Raw genomic sequence first — 23,571 nt, forward strand, 5'->3', positions numbered from 1 at the left:
ATCTTACGCCTTATTCAATCTAGAGACTGAATAATTGAATCCCAATCCTATCCCTGATCCAGATATTAGCCACCAATTTTTAACCTAACCCTAATCCCAACCTCAATAGTAATCCCAAACTTTAGCGTTGACACACAATCCCACTAAGCCTCATTTCTAACATTATTCTTCCTGGTTCTCAAACTCAGTCTGACTCCAATAAAATTTCTATTGTAACCCAAATTCCTGGCTTCAAGCCTGGAGCTCACAAGGACATAGTTTACCCTTCCCCATCTCTTAGCTGTGAAGAACCTGAGTCACTAATCAGGGGGATCCCTGCCTCCCCCAGAACAGGGGCACAGGATGCCTGGGTGCCTGGCCCCAGGAGGTCAGAGGAAGCTAAGGGCCCCTAGGGGACCAGTATTTTTATCAGTCTCAGAAGCAAGACACAGAACCGGAAACTGTGTGGTGAGAGAAAGTGAACTTCACCCTCATCTCAGGGGAACCCCCCTTCAGGGCTGGGGGGCCAGACACTTTGAGAGTGAGACTTGAGAAGAGTTGGAGAATTGGGGCTGGTGGGAGATATCTGGATATATATATTATTTTACATAACATCTGTAAGGGAGAAGGCAATATGCTTAGAAATAAAGAAAAAGCCCTTCTTTTGGAAGGGGGAGGGGTTGCCCAGGTACCGGTACTTCCTGTCCCCTCTCATCCAGGGCATAAACCTTATTATTTCCAAGGGGCTCTTTGCATGCTGGTTATGAATTCTTTGGGCTCTATGAGGAACTGGATGCCTAGGCTGTTCACAGCTCCAGCAAGGTCCCTTCTAAATCACAGCAATTGCCTCCGAGAACCTTTCCCAGAGACCACACTGTCCCTTCAGAAGGCTTATGTCCTACACCCCAATCTTGTCTCTCTCAGAAAATCTCATCCATATCACATCCATATGCATATAAACACATCCAAATAACATCCATACTCCCATTCAGTTCAATTAAAATTCAAAAGACATTTATTAAATACCTACTATGTGCCAGGCACTATGTGCTGGGGATCCAAAGACAAAAAAAAAACCCCAAACCAAAAAAAAAACCCCAAACCAAAAAACCAATCTGTTTGCAAGAGTCTTACATTCTACTAGAATGTGAGTGAGGGAAGGAGAGGAACAATATATACACAGGTAAGAAAACACAAAGTGTATATGAAATAAACACGAAATCTTCTGAGGGGAGGCACTTTGATAGTTGGAAAGCTTGGGAAAGGCCCTTTGTCAGAGATGGCACCTGAGCAGTTCTTCGGAGGGAGTCAGGAATTTCAAAAAGCAGAGATGAGGAGGGAGGGCATTCTAGGAATAGAATATGTATGGCGTATGTCTAAGGTGTCTAAGTTGTGTTTGGGGAAGCAAAGAAGGACCACTGGCCTTGAAATAGAGGGACTGAGGGGAAATTAATGTGTCATCAGCCTGGAAAGACAGACTGGAACCAAACTGCCAAGGGCTTGAAATGCTGAACGTTTTATTCTAGTCTGTTTAACCTGCAGTTTCTTAAGCAGGGCAGACCTGTGCTTTAGGAATATAAATGTGGCAGTCATATTGAAGAGGAAAGAGGCTCCATGAAGGGAAACCAACTAGACAACCATGGAAAGAGGCCAGGGCAACAGTCAGGGTGATAAGGGCCTGAACTAGGGTGGACTGGAAGAGGATAGAGATGAGACATGTTATGGAGGCAGAATCAAAAAGATTCAACAGCTAATCAGACATCCAGTAGGGTGAATGAAGAGTTAAGGGTGATCAGCGACTTTATGTCCTCCATGTCCACTTCTTCCTCCTATTTTATTTTCACTAGTCTCCCCAGAGGCACCCTCCACTTAATGCCCTTTCCCTAATTCCATCTATCTGGGGCTCCCCCATGCAAATGCATGTTCTCTATTTAAAAATTTAGCTTCTAACATAATGGATAGATGAGCATGTGCACCCACAGGCATGAAAAGGTATCTTCTTCCATTTCCTCTGGCTTCTTCTCTTAGAACTAAAGCAGAGTGTGTGAGTTGGGTGGGGAGTGGGCTCAAAGGGAAGCAATGTTGTCTGATCTCCACTCCCACCTCCTGTTTCCTGGAAGCTGGGGTGGGAGGTATAGGGAGGCCAGAGGAGAGAATAAGGAATGCCCCCTATGGGAATCCCCACCTGACCTCTGAGCCCCCTTCCCCCCACGGAGCTTCAACCACTGTTTCCGGGAAGAGATAATGATCTACAAAGTATAGAATGGGTCCACATCACCCCAGAGATTATAGACCAGGGGAAAAGACCAAAGTTCCTGGGTCCTTGAGGGTAACAGGAGCCGGGACTGGGAAATCAGAGTCCTGAGTTGGGGAAGGAGGGGAAAAGGGTGAGGCAGGAAAGAATGGTGGAGAGGGGGGAGAAAAGAATTGGGAGGGGAGCCAGGACAATTCTCTGGATTCTGAAAGGCAACAGGGGCTAGAAGGTATGTTGGTGGTATTTCCAAAGTACTGATGTATGAATTCCTTGAGAAGTCTGGATGCTTAGTTCCCAGCTGGAAGACTAGGAAGGTTGGGCTGTTCTTGGGCGTGGACCTCAGGTTACCCAAGAACAGACAGCCCAGGTTACACAATTCGGCCCTTTCCTTTTCCTTCCCCTGAAGTTATTTTTAGCAACCGAAATTCCACTCCCCCGCAGAGGGGCTGCTTCCCTCTCTGCTCTTAGCTCCCCCTAATTCTGCCCTCCTACAATCCTCCTGATGGGTCCCCTAGCCTTACTGCCCCCCACCTCAAATCCTAGTGACTCAGCAAAGGAAAAGCCCTAGGGGTGGGGGGTGGGGAGGTAAGGGGGTGGAGGATGTGGTTCTGGTGGGGGGGGGGGAGAAGAGACCACAGCTTTGTTCCCTTTTTGCCCTGTTCACATTAAGCCTGTTTCTTCAGCCACAAACAACTGGGTTGAGGACACTTAGGCACTTGGTCTAAAAGTGAGGGGGAGAAAGGAAGAGATACATGAGCTTTGGTGGGGCGGGCTAAAGCCTCTGGGCCTTGATGTTGACGGTTGGGGAGGGTGGCAGCCAGGATGATGTGATATCACAGGCCAAGAGCACATCACACGCATGTGTACGTCTCTGGCATATGAAAACTGTAGACTTAGTAAGCAGAAGGGAGATGTCATAGGTGACAGAAACCACAGAGATGGAAAAACGCAGAGGAGAAATTAGGAATAAGATGGGGGACTCTATTTTATTAGGAAATAATTTATTAGGAAGAGAAGGGAGTCAGCGGTAGCAACCGCCCATGACTGCTCCAGCTCACTTCATCTCTAACCCACAAGCTGTCCTCATTTAGTCCTCATCCTTTTCTACAGTGCGCACCCCTGAGCCTCTATTCCTACACCCAATTTTTTCCTCATTCCATGTTTTATATTTTGTCATTATCACCTGAATCCTGTTGTCTGACTTATACGCATCATATGTACCCATTCTTTGTCTTTTTCTTCTGGGTCACTTTAGGTCTTCTGCATGTCGATTGAGGGCTTGGGACAGAGCCGTCACAATTTCCATTACCTTTTCCCTTTCCCTAGCTTCAATTTGGCACCCAAATCTCTGCAGGAATCGGTCAGGATGCCATTGGACCTGCTGGGCCCTCAAATACTTCCTTAGGGCTCCTCGATCTGTGGGTGGGGGGCCCCTGGCCACCAGGGCTGCTGCCATTGCCTCAGGATCCCTTCCTCCAAGGCAGGGCCAAGGTATGTCTTTAAAACACCAAAGTGTGTGTCCTCCCTTGCGGAGGTCTCCCATAGGCTTAGTCCTATTGCAGTCTCCCCCACAATGCCCTCTGTCTTCCTGGGTCCTCCTGGCTCGGCTCTCCCTCAGTTCTTCTTCCTTGGCCTGGGCTCGCTCTTGGAATAGACGACATTCCTTCTCTTGTTGCTGCCAGCTGCGGCAGGAGGCTGACGGACATTTTGGATGCCGGGCTCTCTTTGTCGCTTGTTGCTGTCGTCGTTTCTGGGCATGTTCTCGGGCCAGGCGTTCAGTCCAGGCAGAGAAGGACTCAGGCTCTGGGGTGTCTAAGGTGGCATCCTCATCACCTAAGGAGCAATGAGTATATAAATGGAAAGGCTTCTTAAGGAGGGAATCAGAAAGAGAAACAATGAGGCCAGGAGGAAGAAAGTCAGGAGATAGATGGGAAGCAAAAGAGACGGAGACAGAAAAGATGAAAGGGATGGGAACAAGTGTGGAGCAGCTAAGCAACAAGGGACATGAGAAGCAGGGGAGGTGCAGGAATCTTGAGGGCATTATTCTGGGGTATCCTTACCCTCAAACCTCCCCAGCATCTCCTGCCACTCATCCTCTAGCTCCTCCTGAAGCTTCTGTCTCCATTCTCTCTCCCTGTAAGCCTCTTCCTCTTCTTCCTCCGATTCTACAGATGGCTCTGGGGGACTTTCCCAGCCAAGAAGTTCCCCAGGGGTCTCTCCTTGTTTGTTCTTCATCTTCATGGCAGTGGGACATTGTGTCATCAGAGGCAGGAAGAAGTCCTTGTAGGCTGTTGACAGGGGTCAAAGGACAAAACTGTTTGCTGTGGCTCTCATCTTAAATTATAAGAACACTGCCAGTTGCTATCTAGGCTCTGCTATTGTTGTTGTTCAGTCATTTCAGCTGTGTCTGACTCTTCATGACTCCATTTGGGATTTTCTTCGCAAAGATACTGGAGTGGTTTACCATTTCCTTCTCCAGCTCATTTTACAAACAAGGAAACTGAGGCAAACAAAGTTAAGTAACCTGCCCAGGGTCACACAACTACTAAGTGTCTGAGGCCAGATTTGAACTCAGGAAGATGAGTCTTCCTGACTTCAGGCCCAGCACTCTATCCACTGCATCACCTACCTGCATTATCTGGGAGTTAGACAAATTATATAATGAGGGGAGCTCTGGTGAGTGAGAAAAATTACCCATTTAGGTACCAACTTTTACTCAGAAGACCACCATCATGGGCCAGATAGTGGGTCCGGGGGATACAAATAGATCTGGACAGGAAAAGCAGGTTGGAAAAATGACTACCATCTTAGAAGTAAAGCGAATAGGAGCTAAATGACTGGATGTAAAAATCTGAAGTGCCACCTTAGATACACATGCATATATCCAATAAGTATGTACACATAGATACACACATAGATTCATAAATGTACCTATATTGTGTACTATATATCTACTGTATATATATATGTGTGTGTGTCTACATACACATATGTATAGGTATGTACTCACACACATATATATTAGGATTTACAACTGCCTTTGCATGTTATCTATCATAACCTTCACAACAACCCTGTAAAGTTGGTAGTATAACTATCATTATTATTCTCACTTCACAGCTGAAGAAATTCATTCCAATGACCAGAAAAATGTCTTGCATCCCAAGGGTCTGGCTTTCACCTTAGATTCTGAGAGCAGACTACTGCTGTCCGACATATTCAAAGCTGTCCTGTAAGGGTTGGACTCACCACTAGGACCCTGTTGAGCAGCAGCATGCAGAGCAGTATTTCCATGGCGGTCCTGGTGAGTGGGGTCAGCTCCAAGGCAGAGTAGCAGTCGAAGGGCAGGAGCATCATGGCGGGCACAGGATCGGTGGAGTGGTGGTGGCTCTCCAGCGTCTATATCCAGCCTTGGGTGTCGAAGAAAGAGGGATTGAGCCTTGCTCAGCCGTCCTCTGGACAGATATCTTCGGAAACGTCGCTCACGTCTGCGTCGGTGAGAAGAACCCATGATGGGTCCTGGACTGAGAAAAGAGAGAAAATGAGGCAATTAGAACCAGAACAGAACATGAGCTCCATGCTGTTCCTTTCATTTTCCCTGCTTTCCCATACTCTCTATTTCTCTGACTTTTGTACACTTCTACCTTCCACTTTAAATCTTGAAATAAAAACTGTTTCCTCTTCAAAACTTAAGTATCTTACTGTGGCAAGTAGCTACATAATTTTGGAGAGGAGATGAAATTGTTTGGGGTTTTTAGAACCAAAAAGTACAATTTTTTTTTCATTATGTATAGTTTTTCACTTCTACTTTATTTTCAGTTGCAAAATTTCTCTTCAGCCCCTCCTTAACTCATTGAAAAGGCAAGAAATAGGATACCCATCATACATATGAAATCACGTAAAACATATTTCAGCATTAGTCATGTTTAAAAGGTACAATTAAAGAAAGGATTTTGAAGAGTAGAGGAACACTGGGCTGGTGACAAAATCTGGGCATATGAATTTTGTAATGATCTGGTTTAGATAATTATCTGTCTACATATAGAAGATATCTGTACCTGTAAGGTGAGCAGGGCCCAGGCCCATCTCAGGATACAGAAAGAAGCACTACCACTCCAAGAAGCCTTTGCCTGCCATAATGTCCCTGTTCAGTGACCCCTGCGTAAGTCGTGGGAATACTGCCCTGCAAAACAAGGCCTAGTGTCGAGTCGGGCCCCTTACAGGGCAGCTCTGAAGGTGTCAAGATGACACCTCAGGATTCAAAATGAAAGCCAGCTCCCTGGGGTGGGGAAAAATGACACCTCTATTTTCACTAATCTCGAACTAAAATTTAGTCTTTCTTTAAATAATTTAAAAACGTTATTCCGAGAAGGGGTCACGGGCTCCACGACACACACAAAAAGTGAAGCAGCCCCGGTCTAGCCCAATCCCGATCACGTGACGGAGAAGGAACATGAGGCACAGGTGCAAAGGCTCCGTCCCAGACCCCGCAGCTGCTAAGTAGCCGAGGCCAGGAATCTAGGCCCTCAGTGGCTTTGCAGAAATCACCGCAGCCTGGAACACGAGGCCCAGAGCGGCCACAAGCTCCGTCTGAGGGTCGGTGGGGTAAGGTAACGCTTCTTATATCCAGCTAAACCGAGCCAAGGCCCCGCCTAGGGCCTGGGCAGCCTGAAGGGAAAAGGGCGGAAGCAAACCGGAAACGAGCGGGGGAAGGGGAGAGGGTGAGGCAGGAATAGGGCGCCTGGCAACTACCGGCGAGGTTCGCCTTCCGGCGAGCCTCGCGGGGCACGAGAGAAAGGTTCCGCGGGACTGGGAGGGGCAGGGGCAGGGCGAGGGGGAGGAGCTGTGCTCTCCTCGGCGCCGGCGTGAATTGGAGAAGGAAGAAGTAAGCGAGCAGCGTGCGGTGATTTCACTGTCGACCGCCTTGTCAGGTTGGGGTCGGGGTCTGGACTGGAGGGACCGAAGAGGAAGATGGGGCCGGGGAGGGAGGGAAAAATCAGGAGAGATACGGACACGGGGTGGAAGCAGGGAGAAATGTAGAGACAGAAATGCAAACCTTGGGGAAACGACTGGAAATGAGGAAGAGACAGAAGAGAGGAAGGAGACGAGTGAGGGAGCTCAGCAGCTAAGAGTTCTAGATTCTGGATCTGGAGTTCAAATCCAGCTTCAGACACATAATAATAACAATCATAAGAATTTACATGGCGCTTAAAGGATTGCAAAGCGCTTTACAAATATTTCATTTTTATCCTCACATCAACCCTGGCAGGTAGATGCGATTATTATCCCCATTTTACAGACGGGGAAACAGGCCGACAGCGGTAGAGAGGCAGTTAGGTGGTGTAGTGTGTAGAGTAGTGGAATCAGAAGAGCATAGCTCTGTGAACCTGGGCAAGTCATTTAACCCCTGTCTGCTTCGATTTCCTCATCTGTAAAATGGGAATAACAACAGGGTTGTTGTGAGGATCAAATGAGATAATATCTGTAATATTCATGAAGTGCTTAGTTCAGTGCCTGACACATAGTAGGCATGTTCAGTACTGAAGTGAATAAATGCCTTTTCTCTTTACTTAAGTGACTTGCCTGAGGTCACACAGTCAGATATTTCCAGGTTCAGTATTCTATTCACACATACTAGCTGTGTGACCCTGTACAAGTCATTTAAATTCTCTATGACTGTTTCCTCACCTACTGGGGTTGCTGTACGGATAAAATGAGACTGTAAAGCATTTTGCAAATCTTAACTCATGGCTATCATGGAGTGTAGTTGCTAGAGATCTGGGGAAAAACCAGATTGTCCATCCTCTTTTTCCAGTCGGCGATAATTTCTGCCTCCCAATTCCATTCTTTGACCTTTATGTCCTTCATACTCATAGCCACCGATCTCAATTACGTCCTCTTTTACCTTCTACAGAAATTTCTACCCACCAAGGCCTTGAATGGAGGCATGAGTGAGGTAGAAGTCATGATACCAAAGTACAGAAAGAGGATAGGAAACCTGCTTGGGGACAGTAGCAGGCAATGTTCTGGTCTCTGTTGCCCTCAGGTGATCTCAGGTGGTAGTGCAAGAGCTAGGGAATGGGATGGAGGGGAGAGAAGGAATTAAAGCCTGAATTGGGAGGAAGACGGAAGTGAAAGCAGGGGGACGCTAAGACCCAACGAAGGGAAGGAGGAATAACTGGATGAGGTGGGGGTGGGTGGAGGTGGTGGCAGTAAGCTGGTACCTTTGGTAGCATCACTGCTCACAAATAGAGATGGCCAGTCAGTCCCAGGGCATCCAGCAGCTGCTACAGGCTGAGAAGAGAGCGGCCGAGAAGGTGGCAGATGCTCGAAAGAGTGAGAGCCTTGGCAGGGAACAGGGCTTTAGAAGGACTGGACATTTAGATTACTGCGAGGAGCGGGGTAGGGGTGGGGAGGCGGGATATGAGGTAGGCCCAAGTGCCAGGGTTCCTTTGGAGAGATGTGCAGGGGATTGAACTACCTGCGTGATTATGAAGGACCCTTGGTTGAAAGAGCCTTTAACTACCTTTCTGGGGATGTTCTTCCATTCTTTCACTCCAGGGAAGGCTCGACGTCTGAAGCAGGCCAAGGAAGAGGCTCAGATGGAGGTAGAGCAGTACCGTAGGGAACGAGAGCAGGAGTTCCAGAGCAAGCAGCAGGCGGTAAGATTTGGGGTGTACTGCATATTGAAAAAGGGAATCAGGGTAACATTGGGGGTGAAGAGAACTCTAATGGAATGGGGACCCCTGTGAGCTATATAGCATTTTCAAATTTTTTTGTGATGTGGAAGGAAGTGTGGGAGGCCTCTAAGGGAAACAGAATTTATGAGGCAGTGTTTGGGCTTTTTACATCCAGTGTGGAGGATGGCAGTGGTCTAGGGTGGGAAATGTGGAATCCTTCTGGCCTAGGTGATAATGTTGGAGTTGATGGGGAATTCAGTTTCTGGGTTATTATGGAGGTCTTAATGAAGATTGCGTATCTCTCTGTTGCCGGGACAGCTTTTGTAGAATTCACATAGTCTGTACATAAGGATTCATGGGAAGGGATAATATCCACATTTGGGTCTTTTTTTCTTGAACTTTCTTTCTGTCGCTTCCTGTGGCAACCTCACACTCTGGGACCCTTCTCTTTGTCTCTTTCTTTCCAATTTCTCTTTCCCCAATGCCCCCACCCATCTTATCCCCTCCCTCCCCCCAACCCAGGCCATGGGCTCCCAGGGGAACTTGTCAGCTGAGGTGGAGCAAGCAACTCGGCGCCAGGTACAGGGCATGCAGAGCTCTCAGCAGCGCAATCGTGAGCGTGTCCTGGCTCAACTCCTTGGCATGGTCTGTGACATCAGGCCCCAGATCCATCCCAACTACCGGATTGCTGCATAGGGACTCTGTACCAGTCACCTCCCCCCTGCCCTGAAACCTCACACCTTGTCCTCCAGCCATATCCCTTTTTTTCCAGCAGTCCCCTAGAAATTCAAGGAGTCACCCTATAATTCTCCCATATAGAACCCTAAATCTTTAGCTCCATAATGCCTGCCAGGACCTTTTAAGTTCCCAGAGAATGATGCCTCTTCCACACAGAATCTGAATCTACCCCTGATGACCTTACAACCTTGACCTTGATAGCTGGCCTCTAGACATTTTAAAAGCTATGTGCTCTTGGGCAAGTGACTTCACTTGTATGAAAAATGGAGACAACAATTGCACTAACTTATAAGGTTCTGGTGAGGATTAAATGAAATAGCTTCTGTAAAGTGCTTTGCAAACCTAAAGTACTGAAAGCTAGCTATCAGTTATTAATAAAATGTCTCCCAGATAGGTCAAAATCTCTCCCCAATTGATTTCATTTAAGTAGTCCTAGTAGCCTTCTGATTCAAATGACTATCTTTCAAGTGTCTGGATTTCTCCAAACATCACTCCTATGACCAGTGATGAAACTAGCTGACCTCCATCACCCCATTAATCTTATTATGGCTCCAAGAGTTTCTTTTTCCTCCTACTCTTTCCTTTTTTGTCTCTTCATCATCCCCTTTACTTCTCCATTTTCTCTTCTTTTTCTCCTATCCCTCAAATTTCTTGGAAAGACCTGTTTGGCTCTTACTATTGCCTGTCTTAGCTATAGAGAATCTTGTGTTCCATGTAATGCTATTAACGGGAGTGTCCCCCATCCTTTTTCCATTTTCCTTCTCCCACACCTCAATTTCCTGTTGTTCTATTCAGCTGTAAAATGAAACCAATGTCAATAAAATAAGTTGTGAAAAACTTGTAAGAGTTCTTTTTTGTAAAATCTCCTTTATAATATCCAATTTTTCATTCTCCCTCACTTTCATTACTTATCAGATGTGGAAATGTTAAGATAAAGCATCTTTTGAAACTTGAGTGATTTAAGGTTAGAATAATGGAAGTCATAAGACTTAGGGAAAGTTGGATCATTTAGTCCAGTTCCCTTACTTTCTACATTACTTAACATATTTTAATTCCCAGAAGGGGAAACTAGTTTTCTAGTTCACATAGCTTTAAATAAATGGCAGAGCTGGGATTTGTACCAAAGTCTTCTGTTCTAAGTCCATTGATTTTTTTCCCCCATTATATCACACTTCAAGTCCAGTTTCACAATACCATTTATATTTATGCAACTCATCCCAAGTGATAAAGGTAGGAGATACAGAAGAGCGCTTAACACAATCATTAAGTGTCTGACAGACATAAAATGGTGAAATTGATAGAGAGGGTGTGGAGGATTTGAACTTAAGTTCCCAACCTATCTGCTTTATTTCTTCATCTGTGAAAAATGGGGATAATAATAGCACCTGCCTCCCAAGGTTGTTATGAGGATCAAATGAGGTAATAGTTGTAAAGCATTTAGCACAGTGCTACATAAATATTAGCTGTTATTATTACAGATTAAGATTGTTCTCAACTATGCTCTCCTATGGCAAGACAGCTGGCAACAGAACATTGGATTAGGGAGTCTGGCTCTTCACTTTCTCCACTACTGGTAATGGGCTGCCATGTTTTGGGAGAATCTTAAAGCATTCTCCACTCTGCAGATTGTGCCCCAAGAATGCATTTAGACTTAATGCTTCCACCCCTAGGCAGAAGGGGTAGAGTTTTGTGGATGTAGACCCCAAGACTGGAAGCAGCAGCAAGGGGAATGGAAAGTGAGGAAGGCTTGTAGCTGAATTTAGGCTCCCCATCCCTACCTCTGGGTCCTTAAAAGTCACCTCCTTTCCTGGGCACACAGTAGCTATACCCCTTCTTTCCCTGTTGCCCACTAACCTAGCTATGCCCTATGACAGTGGCAAGGCAGTGGCCAACCATCCTTTTTAAACTTTAAGGCATGTTAGGTGCCATTGTTCCAAAATCAATCAGGGATATCCATAAGTGGGCCCATCTGCCAGGGGACACTGTGGAGAGGGTTTCTGGTTAGCTGTGGAGACACCCCTCCCCTCTTCCTTGGCTTCCCTTAAGACTTAGCTCAAATCCCCCATTCTAAAGAGGACTGCCCCCCCCAACCGTCGGAGACCACCTTCCATTTGTTCTCTAGCTATCGTGTGTGTACACAAATGTCGCTTGTTTCTCCATTAGATTATGAGGTCCTTGGGGGCAGGGACTGTGGTTAGTTTTTTTGTTGTTGTTGCCGGGGGGGTGTCTTTCTTGGCATCACCAGTGCTTTGCACAGTGCCCCAAACAGCAGGTGCTTGATAAATACTTGTTGACTGGTTGGGTCGCCCTAGGCGGCCTCTGGGGTGCCCAGTCAGAATGGCAGCATACCCACTTCTTCCTGCGGGGCTTAGAATAAGACGAAAGCACCCAGTTACCTGTTCTTTTAGCGCCCCTACTCTCCCACTTCCCATTTCTTCCATTTCACGTTCCCCCAGGCCCGGGGCAACACCTAGCCATCGCACCCAGCGGATAGGCCGGGTAAAGCCTAAACGAAAGTACGCCTAGGTCACCTTGGCAACCACGGCAATCGTAGGACCCCGTGGGAACGCACCGCGTCTCATTCATTGCGTTCCAAGCGAAGAGCGCTGCTTTAAGCAAGCCTGACTGAAAAGCGAAATAGTGGGAGGGAGTTCGAAGTAGTGGCGGGAGGGGGCTTCACAAAAAAGAGAAAGCGGCACTGGGAATTTCCCCCGACGACGTAGATTAGAGCGGCAACGGAGGAACGGGAAAGAAATTCAGAGTTTACATCTAGTCAGGCGCTCCAGGGGGCATCTCTCTAGTGCCCGGGACGGTTGAGGCGTAGGAGGTCCTTGAGCCACGCTTCCTGTCCCTCGCGTCTGCGCACTGGCGTCCTAGAAAGAGAGTAGGGTGAAAAGGGGAGAGGGAACGCGGGGACCGGAAGTGGAGGCCGTTTTCCTTGGTCGCCACCGCTGCCGCCACCAGACGCGTTTCTTCCCCGCTCAGGTAAGCGGGGGCCACGGCCTTCATCCGCATCCATCCGCCCTTCTTTGAGGCCATTCGACAGCAAGGACCCCTAGATACTCCTGCCAAGAGCGGTACCCTAGGCTCCGGGCCCCTGCGGGGCCGTTATTTCCGCCTCCTTTCCCGCCCCGCCCGGGAGGGAAGAGCCCCCCTCCGGGGGGAGGGGGCCGCCGGGAGTGAAGGGGGAGGACCCAAGATGGCGGCCGTGGCGCCATTGTGTCCCCGCCACTGCGTCCCCTGCGGGGTAATCTCTCGTGCTTTGGCGCCATCTTCCCCCAGCGGCCCCACTCTCGCTGGAGAGGTCGGCAGGGGCGCAGCTCTCGTCGTTAGCCGGGATATTTGTGGGGACCGTGGTATAGGGAGACCGCAAGTTACTGCCCAAAGCAACTCTAACCATGGAGTCTTTACTTCTGGGTCCCCCAGGAGCAGTTGGGAAGGGCAGGTTTCTGGGTCCAGTTTCTATAAACCGCCAACAGGTAGAGACATCCCCATTTGATTAAAACCGGCAGAAGGTAGTGGTCAGAGCAGTCTTTCGAGTTTGGAAGGGAGATGTGATACTCTATTGATGAAGGATTCTCCTGCCTCTTCTCTCCCCCTTTGGAATAGAACGTTTTCCTTCTTGACTTGGAGGTTCTCCACCTCTGATCGGTCCCTGTCCAAGAGGGACTTGACTAACAGCCAACAAGGTGGTGTGCTTGTTTTGAGACTAGAATTCCCTGTGGGTGCCATAAAATATCATACTCTGTCACCTTTGACTGGTTGCTGCAGGTTTAGGGCTGGGAAGAAGTTACTGCTTCTATAAATCGTTAGATATTAATACTGCTGCAGAGTCTTTGCTCCAGCTCCAGTCCCTCCCTTCCCCCATATAAAAAATTTCCTTAGTTCTGTGTGGTTATAAAAATTATCCCCTCACTTTCCGCTCTGCAGTTCTTTCATGCTATTACTCTGGTTCCTGTATTTCTTGCCTCAAACTTTGTCCGTAAAAATAACAAATCTACTTCTCCTTGCTCCCAAACTTCACCTTTGTATTCTCACCTTGTCTATTTTTCTCTATCCAGAAGAAATATCTCAATTTTTAGAAAGAGGGAGGAGTATAGAGAAAACTGGAGGTTGGTGGGAAATTTTTTTATTTTATCACCAGCTTGTTTCTCTCAACCCTGTCTTCCCTAGCTCTCAACTCTGAATCCAGTGTCTTCATCTTCCCCTGCTGCTCCCTGAGTCTCTACCACCCCAGCTTCCCTGCACCAAGTTTTCCCAGAGCCTATCTAGCTATCCCCTTCCCTTGACCCAGCCATGGCTGAGAATGATGTGGACAATGAACTCCTCGATTATGAAGATGATGAAGTGGAGACAGCAGCTGGGGGGGGATGGAGCTGAGGCCCCTGCAAAGAAAGATGTGAAAGGTTCCTATGTCTCCATCCACAGCTCTGGATTCCGTGACTTTCTACTTAAGCCAGAGCTGCTCCGGGCCATTGTAGATTGTGGGCTTTGAGCATCCATCTGAAGGTAAGCATCTTTCCTCCTTGTACCATAAGTCTAGGGACCAAGGAGACGACCCTAGGATGGGAAATCCAGGAACAAGAAGATTTGAGGGAAAAGGAAGCAGAGTTTTGGAGAGTGGGAGCAAAGCTGGGGAATTGCTAAGAGAATTGATAGGAAAGAAGTATAAGGGTTTCTAGAGTGAGATGATATGGGATTTACAGTGCAAAAATGTCTGTTGAACTACAATGATGGGTAGAACTAGAGGTAATAGTGATAGAATTAGCAGGAGATGATTGGTGGAGTAAGGTGTGGGTGGGCTGGTAGAAATGGGGTGGGGAGATGATGATGGAATTGGTAGCATTTGGGAGAGGTAAGCAGTTTTCTGAGGGTTGAGACTTAGAGAGATAAGGTGGAATAGAAAGGCAGAAGAGTAATATAAAAGATTCATTCCCTGTAGGCTGAAACCCTGATCCCGTTCACTAGGGATTGTTATTGCCTAAAACTACCACAACCAACTTCTTTATTCAAAATCACTTCTTTCTTCCATTCTCTGATTAAGTGTAGAAAATGTGTTAAAATCAAAGGATTGGGGCAGAAACTACCCTGGAGTGTAAAACAAAAGGAAAGGGGATAGACATTCATTAAGTACCTCTTGTGTGCCAGGTACTGTTAGATGCTTTACAAATAGTGTCTCATTTCATCCTCACTAATTCTGGAGGTAAGTGCTAATGTTAACCCATTTTACAGATGTGGAAATTGAGGCAGACCAGTTAAGTGATCTGCCCTATGTCACACAGCTAGTAAATGTTTGAGGCTGGATTTGAACTCAGGTCTATCCACTCCACCACCTAGCTGCCACTAGAAAATTTTGGAACTGGTTTCTTGTAGTTTATAAGGGATTTTAGGGGTATAGGTTTTGTGTGTCTGGGATACCGATAATCCACCATCTTCCCTTTTCTTTCCCCAGTCCAGCATGAGTGTATTCCTCAGGCCATCTTGGGAATGGATGTCTTGTGCCAGGCCAAGTCAGGCATGGGAAAGACAGCTGTGTTTGTGCTGGCCACGCTGCAGCAGCTGGAGCCAGTCACTGGTCAGGTATAAACAATGTGGGGAACAATGAGGAAAGAGTATTGAAGGGAAAGGAATATACCTATCTCTGCCACATGATGTGTTTTCAGAGATATGAGCACTCAGTGCTGAGATGACCTCTATCTATCACCCTTGACTGATGGCAGATGGGGGAGGAGGGGTGTGTGTGTGTGGAAGAGTTTTGGAGTGGGAGGTGGGGATTTTCTGACTTCAAAACCCAACAGTAAAATGTATAGACCTTTTTTCCAAGACCAAACTCACTTTAAAGGTTTTTGGCTTAATTATGATTTTTATTTTTTAACTGTTGATTTGAAATTCTACCTAATATTGAGAGTTGTACTAGGCAAGACTGGAATGAAAAATCAGTTTCTCTCAAGGAACTTATTTTCTGGTTTGGAAGGCCAAACATACACATGAAAATGGTTTAACAAATAATTCTTGAATACCTGTAATTCACAAGGCATTTTTGGTTTTGAGTGTATAAGAGGCACTTAAATTGTTAGGCCTCAGAATTGAAATTGTTTGATAAGCTTAGATGTATCCTTTGTTATGGTCTGCCTTTTCTTAAAGAAAGGGCAATCTGTTGAACATCTGTCTATCCCTGTCGAAGGTTTCTGTGTTGGTGATGTGTCACACTCGGGAGCTGGCCTTTCAGATCAGCAAGGAGTATGAGCGCTTCTCCAAATACATGCCTAATGTCAAGGTAATTGTTGGGGAGGAGACTTGATTAAGGGTAGAAACTAAGGGTGGAGAAAGAGAGTAGTAATAAGAACCTGTCAGATATATTTGGGGACATAGTATACACCCAGGTCACCTAATCCTAAAATGAATCAGAAGCCATTTCCAGAATAAATATTGTCTTCAGGTATGTTTTGCTTTATGCAGTAGGCAGGTTCCTGAAAAGTTGGATGTGGGTGAGATTTTCATTAGATTTCATCAATCTCCCAAAAAACCCTTTATCTTCATTACTGGTAGATTTTCAATGGCCAAAGGCTCTTAATACATTAGCTTTATTAATTCTTCCCTAGTCTCTTTGTTAAAGTGGTTTGTGAACTGGGGTATAGGTGACTCCATTATCCTGACCCTTTGCTTCTCTGTTTCTCTGCCTTTAAGTCACTTTACTTCTCCTTGCGCCTCATTATTATACTTAGGTCTTTTCCCTTCTTGATTACCATTTGGGATGTTCTAGGAAGTGGTAGTATGGATAAAAGCTTAGGGTGTGTGGTGTGGGAAGGTTTTAAGCTCTCTATCCCTAATGGTATATGTGGATTCGGAAGGTACATGATGTCTTCATTCTTTAGGATAGCAGAAAATTGAGGCCTGGCTATCTGGACCACTGGATGGATGGATGGCCTAAGAGGTTCCCATTATACTTTTCTCACTTAACTGTATTGGAGTAGAAAGCATGCTGTCTGCTTAGGTACAGATGAGTTTGCTTGATTTTACTTCTTCCCAGTCAGAACTGGGCTGTCTTGGTTGGGGTAAATTATGTCCAGTAACTTTGCAACAGACCAAAAGCTCTACATTTCAATGTTCTCTGGTCCCTCAGTGCATTCACCCTAATCTCAGAGCAAAGCAGGACTTTTCAGAATTACGTGGAGAAGGGTATGAAAGAAACACTAGCTAAAGTCAGAAGATTTGAGTTCTAGTCCTGATTCTGCCACTGGCTAACTATATGAGTGAGTCAATCCCTCTGAGTTTAGGTTTCCTTATGTGTAAAATGAGAGCATTAGATGATTTTTAAAGTTTTTATGTGATACTGAAAAGGTTTTAGCCAAAAAGAAAGAAGTCAAAACTGGGAAATGGTGGCTGTTTAGGAAATAGGAAGATAATTATTCTCTGTAGTGACCTTCTTTTCAATTCTGGATGACAGGTGGCGGTGTTTTTTGGTGGTCTATCAATAAAAAAGGATGAAGAGGTACTGAAGAAGAACTGCCCACACATTGTCGTGGGGACCCCAGGCCGTATTTTAGCCCTGGCCCGAAATAAGAGCCTCAATCTCAAACACATTAAACATTTTATCTTGGATGAGTGTGACAAAATGCTCGAACAGCTCGGTGAGTGGAAGACCTGAAGAATAGAGGGATCCCAGAACTGGGGCCGTACCTCATGGAAATTGAAGGTCAGGGTATTTGACCCTCGGAGCCACATGATGTGTTCATGTTAAGATGGAGCACCTCGGTGCCAGGACGACTCTTGATCTATCACCCATGACTGATGGCTCTGGGCTCCAGAAGCTGGGATTCTTTGGATATCTGTGAATGTTTTCATTGGTTCATGATGAAAGGGGATCTGGGGAGTCCAAGCAAGGCAGCATGGTACTTTGGGCAGCTTTGGTGATGGGGATGATAAAAAGGGAATGGTTTAGGCCTTTTTCTTTCCATGTGTTAGAGGAGTGCCTTCAGACCATAGAAGGACGTCCTTAATCTGAGAACACTGTATACTGATTACTCTGCCTTATGTTTGCAGAATCTAGTCTTAGCTATTCTAGGAAATATTGGGGGGGAAAGGGAGCTCAGCTTTTAGGGTAGGAAGAGAGAGAACTTAGCCTAGAACAGAACTAGTAGATAGGCTAAATTTTAGATATTGCGACTAGGAAGCATACTGGAATTGTCAGCAAGAGAAGACTTGAGTACACCTAATTAGGGAGACGTTTCTGGAAGGGGAATTTTGAACAAGATTTGGAAGGAAGGGTTGAAGATACTTGGGTGGAATTAAGGATGTCTGTATGTGTTGGGGGGTGGGATGGGACAGCATATTAAAACCAAAAGTCGTGTATTGACTTTGTTTAGGTTTGGAATAAGTGTGAGCAGGGAACAGGGAACCAGGTAGTGAACTCTTACCTTCTTCAGTATTATTGGAAAGTAACTTTTTCCCTCGTTGTTCCACGTTTAGCCTCCTCATCACTCCTCTTTTGTAGACATGCGTCGGGATGTCCAGGAAATTTTCCGCATGACCCCCCATGAGAAGCAGGTCATGATGTTCAGTGCTACCCTGAGCAAAGAGATCCGCCCTGTCTGCCGCAAGTTCATGCAAGACGTAAATACCCTTCTACCTTCTCTCCCTCCATCCCCTGCCCGCAGCCTCTTCCTACTCCCTCTCCTCGACCTTCTCCAGTCTACCCTCTCCCCTGTCCTCCCAGTGCTGAGATGGAGTCATGTGACCCCCCAGGGCTGAGTCCTCCCTGGAAAGACAGAGATAGAGAAAGCCAGTGATAAGGTCTGCGCGGGTGCCAGGGAAACTCCGGAAGACTTGGTCGGGATAAACACGAGAGCGGGTAGAATTCAAATAAACCCCAACAAAATAAGAAAACCCAAACAACAACAAAACTCTTTTTCCCTTTGGCTGGGTGGGACAGAATGTCCTACCCTGCCACCTACTATTTCCTTTGTCCCCCAAGAGCACACACCCTCAAGGTGGCATCGAACACAACTGGGGCCTTTTGGCTCCCCTAAAAACTCAAATCCCCAAAACCCACATTTCCTGATGACAGGAGAGCAAGAGAGGGACAGACAGACTGCAGGGCATGGCCAACAGAAGAGCAAAAGTCACAAATGAGTCTGCCCCCTCCTCACCTTCAGGGGTGGGGGCCTTCGGCACCTCAACCCCCGACCCTTCTACTCCTTCCCCTCCCTTTCCTCCTCCTCCCCCATCTGGACCCTCTGGAGATGTGAGCCAGCAGCAGAGACTCAGCGCGGCGGGGGATTGCGGATGGCATCCAGCGTCGGAAGGCGGCAGCAGAAGCTGCGGGAGAACCGTGTCCAGGAAGCAGAGGACCAAACCAGCCTTTTTTTCCGTTCCCGGTTTTTTTTTCCTGAACCTTACGCGTACCGCGCTCCCTTCACCCATGCGAGTTGCGGGGGTGCTCCTGAGTGGGTGGTGGATTTTTTTGGTTTTTTGTTTCCTTTTTTTTTTCCGGGAGGGGGAAAGGGCAAGGTAACAAGTGAAGATCTTTACTTTGCTGAAACCAGGTGGGGCTGGGGGTTCTCAGAGTGGGGAAAGAGCAGTGGGGTAAGGCTTGGGGATGGGGGTTTATCTGTATTGCTCCCTTACGTGGGATGCCTCTCTTGTACTGTTACCCCCTGTGGGCAATAGAGATGAATTTCAAGGAGGCTTTTAAACTCCTGCTCCTAAGTGAACTAGACCATCACTTCCCTTGCAGAACTTAAGGCTAGCTAGAGAGATTAGAGAGGCAAATGGGAATTGAGGTTGAATCTGTTATTACCTCTGTGGTGGTTTTCTCCTCCCCTTCAAGGGGGTATATAGATCAGGAGCTGTAAAGGAGAATTCTTGTATAATAATAAGGGGTTCAGTTCTTTGCCTGAACACTTTTACTGCTGGAGTTTATTTAACCTTAGATTCTAGAGAAAGCCAGTCCTGTAAAGGATCTCTTGTCTTACATGGTTCTGGCTGGAAGATGAAAGCAATGTAGTCTTTCACTTTTAAGTAACTTCCGTTTTTCCTTTAACCAGCTGTTTAACATGGCTACCTAATCTTTAAGAGATTTGACCATCTCCCTCTAAGTCAACCTGTCATTTTACCATTTCAGACTTATCTGATTGTTAGTATCATATCCCTCTTGAGATCACTCCTGCTGTTGCCCCCTTCTCCCAGGCAAAATGAGGTGATGTTTTCTAATATATTTGAATAGCCTCTTGCCATTGGATGGTCTCACTGGAGGCCGTCAGTTCTGTCCTTTGTCCTCCTGCCCCAATAATGCTTTCCATGGGTGTTTATGACATCCTGGGATGGCTTATACTTAAAACTCTGTTTTACAGAGAAGAGACTATGTTGAATTTGGGAGGCTGTGGGGTTGGAGATGGGAAGGGAACTTGACATCTTAACTCTCTTCTCCCCATCCCATTCATGGGGTGTATTGGGAGTCACCTATCCCCACCCACACCCACCCCCCTCAGGTTTAACACCCCCACTCTGCCCTCCCTCCTCCGTCCCCTCCCTTCCTCCCCCCCCCAGCCAATGGAGATCTTCGTGGATGATGAGACGAAGCTGACGCTGCATGGGCTGCAGCAGTACTACGTGAAGCTGAAGGACAATGAGAAGAACCGAAAACTCTTCGACCTCCTGGATGTTCTGGAGTTCAACCAGGTCAGCTGGGCCTGAAGGTGGAGGGGTAGAGCATGGGGGGGCAATGGGAGAAAAGCCCTTGAAGGATAATGTAAATGCCATGGATGTCCTTTAGAGGAGACTCGCTAGATCTGATACCAAAGGGATCATTTTTGTCTGGTCTGTGTGATTTTATAAAGGTGGGGAGCATCTCATTTGTCTGTTCCTTTCCTTATAATCATCATCTGTTTTTGTTCTCTGGTTGTTAACTTCCACCCCATAACTTCCCTGTGGTTTTATCTTGTTCTCAAGATGCACAATAGTTTTTTAGAATCAAGTGAAATAAACAAAATGAAAATTGACTTTAAGGCTGTCTGAATAGCAGAAGCGGGTAGTTTGGTGGTGCAGGAAAGGATTGGATTGGGTCTCCTTAGGTAAGATGGTTACTGAATCTTTTTTCTTACCCCACCACACACAGGTGGTGATCTTCGTGAAATCTGTGCAGCGCTGCATTGCCCTGGCCCAGCTCCTAGTGGAACAGAACTTCCCAGCCATTGCCATCCATCGTGGGATGCCCCAAGAGGAGAGGTGAGCAGAGCAGTTGGAGTAAGGGGGCCCAGAAGAGTGCCAAGGGCAGCTGTCATATCCTCCTTTGTCCTTTTCCTCCCTTATCCCCACTATTAGGTTGTCCCGGTATCAACAGTTCAAGGATTTTCAGCGTCGTATCCTTGTGGCCACTAACCTGTTTGGCCGGGGCATGGATATTGAACGAGTAAACATCGCTTTCAACTATGACATGCCAGAGGACTCAGACACCTACTTACACAGGGTAAGTCTTACAGTTGGGTGGTAACTTTTTAATGCCTTCCCTCTTGGCATTCCAGACTTTCCCTCACCTTTATGCCCCATATCCATCTTTTCTATGCCCTGTCTCTTCCTCAGGATACTCCTTGACTTTATCACATTCTTGTCCCTAGGTGGCTAGAGCAGGCCGGTTTGGTACAAAGGGTTTGGCCATCACATTTGTGTCAGATGAAAATGACGCCAAAATCCTCAATGACGTCCAGGATCGCTTCGAGGTCAACATCAGTGAACTGCCTGATGAGATAGACATTTCTTCCTACAGTGAGTATTGGATTCTTGCTAATTAACTTGATCCCTTGATCTCATCTCTCTGTGCCTTTTTTTTAAGTCTTAGAGTGTATTATTTGTTAATTCTCATCACCTTCCCCTTCCCCCTCTATCTCTGTGTAGTTCTTTTTCTGTATCACTTGCCCTTCTATCACTACTCCCAACTCTAATCCTATCTTAATTTCTTTCTTTTTTTATTTTTCAGTTGAGCAGACTCGGTAGAGGCCTTGGCCTTTCCCTGGAGTATGATACCCTCTCCCTCCCCAGGAGCCGAACACTCGGGCGTGGGGGGTGAAGGAGACACTACTGCCACCTACCCCCAGCCTCCCCGCCCCAACGGCCCTGTTCATGTCATCCCCAAAACTCCTTATTGATTTGTCCTATCGGATTTTTTTTTAACAAAACTAAAAATGAAACAAAAAAGTATCTTGAGTGTCTGAGAGTTTTGTTCCTTTATTTGAGGGATGACAGTGGGTGGTGTCTTTTTCTCCTCTTCAGCCTTGGGGGAGGAATGGAAGTAATCTTAGGGGACTGGAAATAGGATCATTTGTGAGAGGATTTAGTTACTAGGGTGAGGAGGGGCTAGCTTCCCCTGAGCACCCCTGCCCATTCTTGGCCCTCCTCAGAAGGAGAGCATTCCTATTTCCCATCAGTGGGTGTTCTCTCTGCTCCAGAAAAGGAGGGAACAGGATGGGACCCTGGGTCAAAGAAGTTCTTAAAAGCATTTGCTTGGGTTCAGCCAGTAAAAGAAGTAAAGGACAGATCCCCTCAAGCATCATCTCTCAGGCTCTCTCGGTGCCGCCTCATCTGCTCCTTGAGCTTCTGTATCTTGAGCACGAGGGCTTGAGCTTCCCATGCCCCTTCCTGGCCCTCCAGCAGGGCTTGGTACAGCTCTAGCTGTTGCTCCAGTAGTTCTTCTGCCTGAGCCAGCTCTGCACTTCTGTGACCTGGACCCTGGGGGGGGGGGATGCAGAGGGTTCAGGGGAACTCAACTGGGCTGTGGTGCTGAGTTTACTGGGGAGAAAAACTGCTTCCTCTGCTCCCCCCCCGCCGTGAGTCCCAGCCTGGCCCCTGGCTATATAGTAGGACAGTGAAAACGGGTAGGGGCCGGGGGGGGGGGGGGATAGGTATTAGTCTAATGTCTGGATGAATGGGATGATATGGCCTTGCTGGACAAAGAGAAAACTGCACCTCTCCTCTGACGAATAATTAACTCTCAAACCAGGGACTGTTCAAGGACTTTGTGGACTCTGCTATATGGAGGGGGGCAGGGGGTGGCTAGATTCTTCAATATTGGGGGAAAAGCTGGAGGGAAAATGGCTCTAGTATGGATCGTAGAATTAGATGCTAGGCTCCAGAAGGTAGAATAGTGGGCTGGATTGGACTAAGGTTTTGTCCCTTCCCCATCTGAAGTGATGTTGCTCCACCCCACCCTATCCCCACCCCTCTTACCTTGTTCGGGGATAGGGTCTTCCTGGTCTCTTCTGTAGCTAGTTCCCCTGTAGGTGGCCCAACATTCTGGGAATAGGCCCCACGAGAAGTGTGAGGGGCCATGATCCGGGAGGGCAGGAGGCGACAGCAGCAACGAGAGAGCCAGGGCAGAGAGAGGCCCATGGCAGGCTGGGGCTGGGGAGGGAGTTAGGTCCGAACTGCCTTCCAGCTGCCAGGAACTGGCTTCCTCCGGGGCCCAGCCTTGCTCTGATGCCCCAGCCCTGCCCAGGCCCCCGCCCCTGCCCGCTCCACTGCCTCCCGCTCCCTCCCCAGGCTGGCCAGCCCGAGAGTCCACAAACTCCTGCTTCTGGGCCGCATATAACCTTTTAATTAACCTCTGGATCTTGGGTGCTAGGGTCTTGAACCCAAGTGGTCTTTCATCCACCTAGATTAGGTTCACATTTTTTTTCCTGTTTCCCACTCATTCATTCTCTTTCAATTCCTTATCCCTATACTGTGGCCTTCACTCCTACTCCTGCCTGCTCCTGCTTCTCCAGAGCAGGGTTCCCACCCCCTCCTACCTTAACCCCCAGGTCTGTCTGTTCTGGCTTTTCATGGATAGTCCCACCTTGATTAGGAAGTGTGTTGTGCTTAGATTTGAATTTTCATTCTCTGGAAAGGTAGAACTGCTCCCTTCAAGTTAAGAGTGATAAAATTGTC

The 23,571-nt window shown here is 47.2% G+C and overlaps 4 protein-coding genes and 2 non-coding genes across 10 annotated transcripts; 4 read left to right on the forward strand and 2 right to left on the reverse strand.

Annotated features, from left to right (window-relative positions):
* Positions 1-3,200: 3,200 nt before the first annotated feature.
* NFKBIL1 (NFKB inhibitor like 1) lies at positions 3,201-12,196 on the reverse strand. Of its 5 annotated transcripts, none has more exons than XM_020974062.2 (4): positions 12,048-12,196; positions 5,483-5,757; positions 4,294-4,521; positions 3,201-4,066 (listed from the first exon to the last, which is right to left on the reverse strand). In XM_020974062.2, exons 2-4 carry the CDS (start codon positions 5,742-5,744, stop codon positions 3,480-3,482), a joined length of 1,077 nt encoding a protein of 358 aa, XP_020829721.1. In that variant the 5' UTR covers positions 5,745-5,757; positions 12,048-12,196; the 3' UTR covers positions 3,201-3,479. The 5 variants fall into 5 exon arrangements, with proteins under 5 accessions (XP_020829721.1, XP_020829720.1, XP_020829722.1 ...); XM_020974061.2 differs by lacking the exon at positions 12,048-12,196 and adding an exon at positions 8,760-8,838; XM_020974063.2 differs by lacking the exon at positions 12,048-12,196 and adding an exon at positions 6,631-6,708.
* Positions 8,415-10,490, forward strand: ATP6V1G2 (ATPase H+ transporting V1 subunit G2). Its single transcript, XM_020974067.2, has 3 exons — positions 8,415-8,569; positions 8,795-8,895; positions 9,436-10,490. The coding sequence occupies exons 1-3, from the start codon at positions 8,488-8,490 to the stop codon at positions 9,607-9,609; spliced, it is 357 nt and encodes a 118-aa protein (XP_020829726.1). The 5' UTR covers positions 8,415-8,487; the 3' UTR covers positions 9,610-10,490.
* Positions 12,197-12,486: 290 nt separating the features above from the next.
* DDX39B (DExD-box helicase 39B) lies at positions 12,487-21,846 on the forward strand. Its single transcript, XM_020974057.2, is given in 13 exon segments — positions 12,487-12,636; positions 13,825-14,013; positions 14,015-14,137; positions 14,139-14,160; positions 15,104-15,231; positions 15,836-15,928; positions 17,099-17,282; positions 18,146-18,264; positions 20,200-20,331; positions 20,768-20,877; positions 20,974-21,118; positions 21,267-21,414; positions 21,626-21,846. Coding segments are annotated over 12 exon segments (1,287 nt in total). The 5' UTR covers positions 12,487-12,636; positions 13,825-13,947; the 3' UTR covers positions 21,643-21,846.
* Positions 15,295-15,370, forward strand: LOC144458064 (small nucleolar RNA SNORD83). Its single transcript, XR_013487615.1, has one exon. It is a non-coding gene; the product is annotated as a small nucleolar RNA SNORD83 (small nucleolar RNA).
* On the forward strand, positions 17,370-17,448 carry LOC144458065 (small nucleolar RNA SNORD83). Its single transcript, XR_013487616.1, has one exon. It is a non-coding gene; the product is annotated as a small nucleolar RNA SNORD83 (small nucleolar RNA).
* Positions 21,847-21,848: 2 nt separating the features above from the next.
* On the reverse strand, positions 21,849-23,110 carry MCCD1 (mitochondrial coiled-coil domain 1). Its single transcript, XM_020974071.2, has 2 exons — positions 22,873-23,110; positions 21,849-22,374 (listed from the first exon to the last, which is right to left on the reverse strand). Exons 1-2 carry the CDS (start codon positions 23,032-23,034, stop codon positions 22,189-22,191), a joined length of 348 nt encoding a protein of 115 aa, XP_020829730.1. The 5' UTR covers positions 23,035-23,110; the 3' UTR covers positions 21,849-22,188.
* Between the last annotated feature and the right edge of the window lie 461 nt (positions 23,111-23,571).

Source organism: Phascolarctos cinereus, unplaced genomic scaffold, assembly GCF_003287225.1.
Source record: "Phascolarctos cinereus isolate Bilbo 61053 unplaced genomic scaffold, phaCin_HiC Scaffold_5;HRSCAF=322, whole genome shotgun sequence".
Lineage (NCBI taxonomy): Eukaryota > Metazoa > Chordata > Mammalia > Diprotodontia > Phascolarctidae > Phascolarctos > Phascolarctos cinereus.